At 49.3% G+C, this 7,597-nt stretch overlaps 1 protein-coding gene across 1 annotated transcript in view; it reads left to right on the top strand.

The window, feature by feature from the left end:
• The first annotated feature begins 927 nt into the window (after positions 1 to 927).
• Positions 928 to 7,597, top strand: part of RPIA (ribose 5-phosphate isomerase A) — a 33,071-nt gene continuing 26,401 nt past the window's right edge. Inside the window, exons 1-2 of the mRNA XM_007446022.1 lie at positions 928 to 1,204; positions 6,938 to 6,998. Coding sequence (XP_007446084.1) covers positions 932 to 1,204; positions 6,938 to 6,998 — 334 coding nt within the window. The 5' untranslated portion in view covers positions 928 to 931. The remainder of the gene's footprint in view (positions 1,205 to 6,937; positions 6,999 to 7,597) is intronic.

Here is a 7,597-nt window from a genome sequence, read left to right as displayed (position 1 = left end):
CCCTAGATCAAAAATTCATATGTATACATATACATATATATGTATATATATGTGTGTGTATATATATATATATATATATATATATATATATATATATACTGGCCCCTCCCCTATCTCTTCGTAATAGTTCCACATAGCTGAGAGGTTTATCTCCCAGGCTAGAGTCCCTAGTAAGGTCCCAGAATAAAACTGAAAGTCACTGCCCTTACATCGTGCGTTTTTTTTCGTCCACACCTACAGCAAGACACTTTAAAGGTAGAGAAGAAAAGAGAAAGCTGTTAGGTTCAGTGAAAGCCCTTTTTAAGTCAACAAGTATTGCAGGGTTTCTGCAGGTCACACGTATGTTCCCAGCCAGGCTCCATCTGGAGGGAAACCGTGCCACCCAACGCTGCCCAATGCAGAACAACATCTAAGGCTGGGCGTTCTAATTTGTAGCCTTGGGCCTGCGGTAGGGGGCGGGGGGGGCGCCTAAGGATGGACTAAAGTGGGAGCCGGAGCCCCCAGGTGCGTTTCCCTGTGGCGTCGGTCTAGAGAAGTCACTCCCAAAAGGACACCTCTAGAAGAGCGACTGCCCTCAGGCCTCGTCCACCGGCACGTTCCTACTTCTAGAAAAAACAGCAGGGTCAGGTCTAACACTCCCTTCTGAGATGCTCGGGCAAAGAGAAAAATCTCCAGGATTGACCCGACCCGGGCTACTTGGGCGGTACAAGCCGTTGCGCCAATGCCTGTCGCCGAGATTTGCGAACCCGGTCGCGGAGCATTGTGGGGCTGGTAGTCCAGGCTGGGGCACGGCTTTAGTCCACTGAAGCCGTAGAACTACATTTCCCAGGAAGCTCCGCGCTGCAGCAGACGCGGGCCTAGTACGTCAGCTACCAGACTTCCGGCAGAGCCGGGGGCGGGACCGTGGCGGAGGCTGGAGCGGGGCGGCGGGATGCAGCGACCCGGGCCCTTCAGCACCCTCTACGGGCGGGTCCTGGCCCCGCTGCCCGGGCGGGCCGGGGGCGCGGCCTCTGGCGGAGGCGGGAACAGCTGGGGCGTTCCGGGTTCCCACGTGCAGTTGCCGGGACGCGCGCAGTTCGGCGCTGGCAGCACAAGTACAGCTGGCGGGGACGCTAACAGCGTCTGCCCGGCCCCCTCCACGATGTCCAAGGCCGAGGAGGCCAAGAAGCTGGCGGGCCGCGCGGCAGTGGAGAACCACGTGAGGGTGAGCAGCTCAGGACGTGGGGCGCCCGTGCTCGGCCTGATGGGCTCGCACTCTGGGCACTGTCGGGTGCGCCTGGTTCCTGGCAGGGAGGGAGCTGCGTGAGAGGGGAGGGGGGTACGCATTTCACCCGCCTTGAGACCTGCTCCTTCAAGGCCTTTCAGATGTGGAATCGGTTGGGGTCGCGTCCCCTAAAGTTGTGCGATCTAAAGACTGCTTGTCAGGCCAGGTAAGTTTGCAAAGTGGAGCCTGGTGGTGTGCGTCTGATGTTTGGAGTGGGGTTAGTAGGGACTTAGCGTGTGGCTTCCTTTTCAACAAATAAGAGACTGGGACTGCGAGAGGTCTTCGCTCGCTTCACTGCCCTGGGAAGTCGGGGGGGAGCTGATTTTAAAAGTGTTTTGAAATTTTACTCCAAGAAAGTGCTTAGCTGGGCGCGCACCCGCTCCTGAGTGTACTTGTTGGAGGGAAGAGGAGACTGAGCCAGAGGAGAAACCCAGGCTTTAAACCTCCTCCTTTTGACACTTGAAGTCTGGAGGACCCTCTTCTTTAAGGTCGGGATGTGGAGATGTTTAGCTCTTACTTGGCGAGGTCGTGGCCCTACTGGTTTGCTGTGTTGCGGGTGTGGTCCTCTTGGGTGGAGTCTTTTAATTCGAGCGCATTTGCTGTCAGCAGTCAGTTATCTTAATTGTAATACCGGCGGCCAAGTGGAGTATCTCTGCCCTTAGGTGGAGTTTCCTTGACTTTTATTGGCTTTTAGTCTTTCTTTTCTGCTTCCTGGAAAGTGGTATCAGATTCCCTTTTCTCTAGTGATAGTTCTTTATTCTCTACATTTGGTAATGCTTTCGTGTACAAAGTTATTTTGCCTAGATGGATGTTTGATCCTCCCACCGCCTGGCTAAGTGGGAGGGGCGAGTGTGGTAACCTTTGGCTCAGCGTGTTCTGTAGGAGGAATGACCAAGGATCCTCCAGGACGCAAACCGAGTGACTTCCGTTCCAGTGCCCTTCCACCAGTTACACAGCTGCTCTGTTCTGGTTTAATAGTGTGGTTAGCAATAGGATTTTCTATGGGGATTCACAGAGATAATGTAAAATGTGTAATCTGGCTCTCCTTTTGGGATTCACGTGCCTCAGCTGCAAAATTGGGACGGTAAGCTGAAATTTCAAAATGCCTGGATAAAGTGAATCGTAATGGGTAAATGTAATGGATAAATGAGATCTATACAATTAGAAAAGACCCATGTATCAGATTTCCTGTTAACCTATTTGCATTCCTGTCTGGTGGCATGCCCCTCCCTGACCATTGTTTTATTATTATGTATTTGGTTAAATTGCAATCTGTAAGCTCCCACCTTAGGCCAGAGCTGCAAAACACTGGATTCTGGCCCCATTATTGCATGAAGTTACCAGGCAATCCTGGGAAGATCGTCGTAGGCCTTTTGGGGGCACTCACCCCAATCTGTTACACCCACTTTCCTTTGCAAACTTCTTTTCTGAGATGCCAACACTACTTGAATTTTGTATTTTCTGCTTTGTAATTTTGATTCATTCATTGCAGGTATTTGTTGAGTGCCTACTATGTGTAGGTAGTTGGTGTGGTCAGAAATGTGGCTAAAGGGAGGAGGAGAGGCTGGTCCTGGATACTTTGCAGACAAGATAACTTAATTCAAAGCCCCAGGTTTATTGAGCATAAACTTAATTCAAAGCCACAAGTTTATTGAGCATAGTCCCGTACCTCATTGTCAAGGCTTAGCTGCTCTCTCCAGGGGGTATCCTTTTTTCCATCTAAGGCCAAGTTTTCCTTTAGCACTTCGTGTCTTGAAATTGTTTACTTGTTACACAACTCAGGTTTGGCTGCTCACCCCTCCAAAGACAAGTGTTGGTTGGAAAGAAAAGGTTACTTTATTCTGGAGCCCGGCAACCTGGGGAGAAGGCAGACTCCAAGAATCAACTCCAGGGGAGAAAGGGGAAGTTAATCTCAGTTAATCATTTGGGGAGGGGGCGTTCCGAGTCTTCCACTGAGTGCAGACTTTCTTCTGATTCGTTGATGGTGAGGTAACTGGGTGATGGTTAGCCTGAAGTCTTGCGCCCAGCCTGAATTTACCATCTTCCACCTGGGTGGGGCCTTAGTTCCAGTACAAGAACTCAGAGTTGTATTGTTTTGTATATTCCTTGAGAAGGAACCGGGACCTTGCCTGTCGCAGCACCATTGTTTCTTGACTGCACCTTCCTTGTTTCTGCAGTCCCTTCCTTCCCTGATTAGCAACTGTTTGAATCTGCCCTTTGGAACTCAGGGGAGGTCTAGGAGGCTGAAAGAAGCCTATTTCCTACAAACAGGAAACGAAGGACACGGAAAGGATTTGTACGGGAGGACCCCATAGGGTCCTGCTCCGTTTCATACTCACTTGTGTAAGTTTATCAAGCTAGGTTGTGTGCGAGGTCCTGTTGGTTCCACCTTTGGAATGTTCTTAGAACTGACCCTTCCTGTTGACCTGCCAACTTTCCCGGTTTAGGCTCTCCTCATGGCCAGAAGATTGCAGTTGCCCTTATCTTGTCCCCTCTGTCGACCACCCAAGTGGTGCATTATCGTCTTCTGAAGCTTTAATCTACTCTTGTCACTGTGCCCCTCAGGTGGCCTCATCCTGACCTCCATAAGACACATCAGGAGCATCTATTGTAAACCAGTACTGAGACAGGTGGAGGGGATACACAGATAAGAGGCTCTGGTTCTTGTCTTTAAGCCCACAGTCTTGTTTCCTTCTCTGCTCCTTTCTCTCCCATGTACCAGCACATTGGAAAGGACAGACTACTGGCATAGAGTGTGTGTTTAAATATCACAACCCTGGACCAAGAGTGCTTTTTCTTGTCTGCTGCTTTTGCCTATTAAAATCATATATGTCCTTCAGGGTTTGGTTCAGAGGCCATTCTTGCTTTCAGTTTTTCCTTAGCCTTGTAGGGGAAGCACTTCTCCCCTTTAATTCTGTAGCACTCCATACCTCTTAGGTGCCTTATGCCTCTTAGGTGTCTTTATGGTCTAGTTATGTATATGTGTGTCTCCCAGTTCCCTGAAGGGTAAGCTTCTGGAGGGCTGTTAACCTTATTTTCATTCAGTGTTGGTCACAGTGGGGCCTTCCCAGTAAGTGCTTGATGAATTATGTGGAGTGTGGCCACGAATATGGAGGTTGTGGGGTGAATCTCCCTAGCCCATTGGTGTTCCTAGGCCATTGGTGACTACTTGCATTTCTGGGTGGGTGGAAAACTTGGAGAGTTCTCAGCTGAAGCCTTTGGGTAGCCACCCGGGACTCAGATGTGCCTGTTGCAGGATGGGTCACCATGCAGGGCCATGCTCTCCTGAAGGTCCCTAGCCTCCTTTGTTCTCTTTGGAGCCTGGGCTTAGCTTTTTGGCTGGCTTAGCTTGAAGGAGCTGGTGGGCAGTGGTTCCAGTTGGTCAACAGAAGAGGTTACCCTACTGGACAGGGTGACCCAAGTTGTGATGTTGCACGTAAGACCTGTTGTCACGTATTGCCATTAGGAGGAGCCTGCTCCTAACAGCAGAGCCTGCCTGGCAGCCTTCTGCTGTTGGGCCACGTCAGTTTGGCTTTGGCTGGTACACTGATTCTTGGCCAGTCATTTGATTGCAAGGTAGCAGGACCACAGGGTTGAAGAGCTTTGGGCCTGGCAGGCCTGTGCAATTCCTGGCCTCTTCCAAAAGCCAGGGGAGGAGCCTTGCACAGAGCTTGTGTGACTCACCCAAGTTCATCTGTGTGCCACCTGCCTGCTGGGTGACATGAGTATATGGCAGAGTATGGTAATGAGGAATCTGGCAGTTGAATTACTGTGTAGCTAGAGCTCACGGCTTCAGGTTGGGTGTGAAGGTCCCGTTGAGCCCTGCCTAGTCGAGACATTTCCTTGTTACTTGAAGGTTTGTACATTTTCTGATATTCAGCTGTTTTGTGTTGTGATGTAGCATTTACTGGTCTTGAAGACCTTGCTATTGAGGTTTGCCCAAGTAGCTAAATGGCTGTTGGATGCATTGCCTTCTTGAGGGCATCATCACAGGTGAAATCCTGATCTAGCACAAGCTCTGTTTTAAGGCCCCTTGGTGTTATTTGGTGACTTTGAAACTTTCAGCAAAGGCACACACCCCTGTAGGATCAGATACTACCTGCAGATTCCAGCATTTCATTGAAAGTATGTCTAATAATCTCTTGCTCATTTCTAAGTCTTAAATTTTTCCTTAGGGTGTTGAATTCATCTCTAAAGTGGGGCTAAGGGCCTTGAGGTCACAAGGGGTTGTTGTGAGATTTGACTTATATTAACATTTATGAATCTTCTTGGTAGGTGCTTAACAGATGATATTAAGCTTTGGCTTGTAGCTGTTTTGCCCTAAACAGGCAGGAGATTACTCCCAGGAAGTTGCTTAGGAACCAAGCTTCACATTAGTTCCTGACTGTTTGTACTCTGACCTTGTTTTGCTGTTTGTGGTCTAACTGACCTTGGCTGGGCCCCTACTCTGCCCCTGGTCTACTCTGAGGTACCTTCCCCCTTTTCTTAAGATGATAGGCTCAGTAGTATGATGCCTGTTTCTTCTCCGTTGCACTCAGGGAGTGGCTTCCTATATGGCAGATGAAGACTATTTCTCATGTTCCCACCTAAGCCTTCACCCTCTCCCCATTTTGTCTGAAGCAGGCTTGTGCAAAATGAGGACCCCTTGGGATCAGTCGGACAGAGTTGATGTGATTTGCTATTCAAGGTTGCTTCAGACTCTCTTCTGTTGACTTTGGTTGGAGCTCTGGATGGTGATGTGTCCCTGAGGTTCGCTGTGATGCCACCAACTTGATGGGGACTGTGGTCAGTCCCTTCTTTTAGATGTTAAACTTGTGTGAAAAGTTGCTGAAGCCAGAAACCTCTGTTTTCTGCTCTTAACGTTCAGCTAGGCTCTGTTTTTCTCCTAGGGTCTTTTCTTTCTGATCGTGCTCCTGGGAATGGCCAAAAATCGTTCAGCGTTCATCTGCAGGCCATTTCTGTGAGGCTGACTTAAGTTGCTCGACGTTGTAAATAAGCCAAATCATTTGTGTTGATAGGAGGTAGGGAGTGTTAAAAATGAGACAACAGACCCAAAATGGAGTCACTTATGCCAAGCCCCGCATCACCAAACAATACCTAATTACACTTTTGGCTCTCCCGGAAATGGAATCTTAGCATGGAATCTTAGCTCAGTCAATCAGGAATCACCTGATCAGCACTATTGAGGTCATCTGCCTGGTAGACCCCTGCCGTCCCCTAAAGGGAAGTAACCTTACAATAACCAGCTTGCTTTTTTGCCCAATATAACTTCCTTGTCCCCGCTTGCTTCTTGCTATAAAAGTCTTAATTTTGTACAGCTCCTCAGAGCTCCCTTCTGCCTGCTAGACTGAGTGCTGCCCAATTCAAATTGATTTTTGCTGAAATAAATGCTTAAAATGTTTAATAGGCTTCAGTTTATCTTTTTACAGGAGGAAATGGTGATGTCATTGTCAGGGATGAAAGGAGGAGGTCTCTGCTGATAAATTGCCACTGGGCACCAGGACATAGTACAGCTTTGAGGTTCAGTGATTATGTTTCTGTGGGCACAGTACCTTGCACCCAAGTTGGTGAATTGCTGTTCCTAATAATTTTATAGCTCTAGGAAGTGGGCTGGAGAAGGGAGTAAAACATGGTATTAATAAGTCTTGGATTTCCCTCCTCCTTGTTTTGCAGAATAACCAAGTGCTGGGGATTGGGAGTGGTTCTACAATTGTCCACGCTGTGCAGCGAATAGGTATGTTTTCAGGCTGACTCTTGATGTTTGTGTGGGGTGATGGGGATGGGGCATAGAGGAGAGGGAGGAAGCAGGGCACAGCTTGGCACCAGCCTTGTGGAGCCTGTGGCCAGGTGAGTGTTTCTGCTCTTCTCTGAGTGGGATTCTTGGGCCTCTTCACCCAAATTTGGGGTTGCCCTGACCTTGTTTACTCTGCTGAGCTGGGTGAGAAGCTGACTTAGGGTGAGGTCTCCACAGAATCTTAATTGTTATCAGTGGTGTGTGTGTGTGTGTGTCCTCATGGATCCCGAGGCAGGCACACCCTCTAAAGCCTGCGGTTTCTCAAGCAAACAAATCGAGGTCGGCCAGGCCAGCGCAGGCTCGGCCTGTCCGTGACCCAGCAGTTGGCGGCTGGCTCTGCAGATGCTGACTTCATTCTGATTTGGGTGTCTGTGGGCTCAGGAAAGGCTCAGGAATTATCAACCCCAGTCGCTGCTGGACAGGTTTGACCGCCCTGCTCTTGTTTGTGAGAACAGAGCCCAGAGGCGAGGCTTGCCTGAATGTGGATCTCCTCTGGTAGGTGCCAAGGGGCTGTGCTCAGGGGACAAAGCGCAGGAATG

Source organism: Lipotes vexillifer, unplaced genomic scaffold, assembly GCF_000442215.2.
Source record: "Lipotes vexillifer unplaced genomic scaffold, Lipotes_vexillifer_v1.1 scaffold1275, whole genome shotgun sequence".
Lineage (NCBI taxonomy): Eukaryota > Metazoa > Chordata > Mammalia > Artiodactyla > Lipotidae > Lipotes > Lipotes vexillifer.
This window is presented reverse-complemented; position numbering and strand designations above follow the sequence as displayed.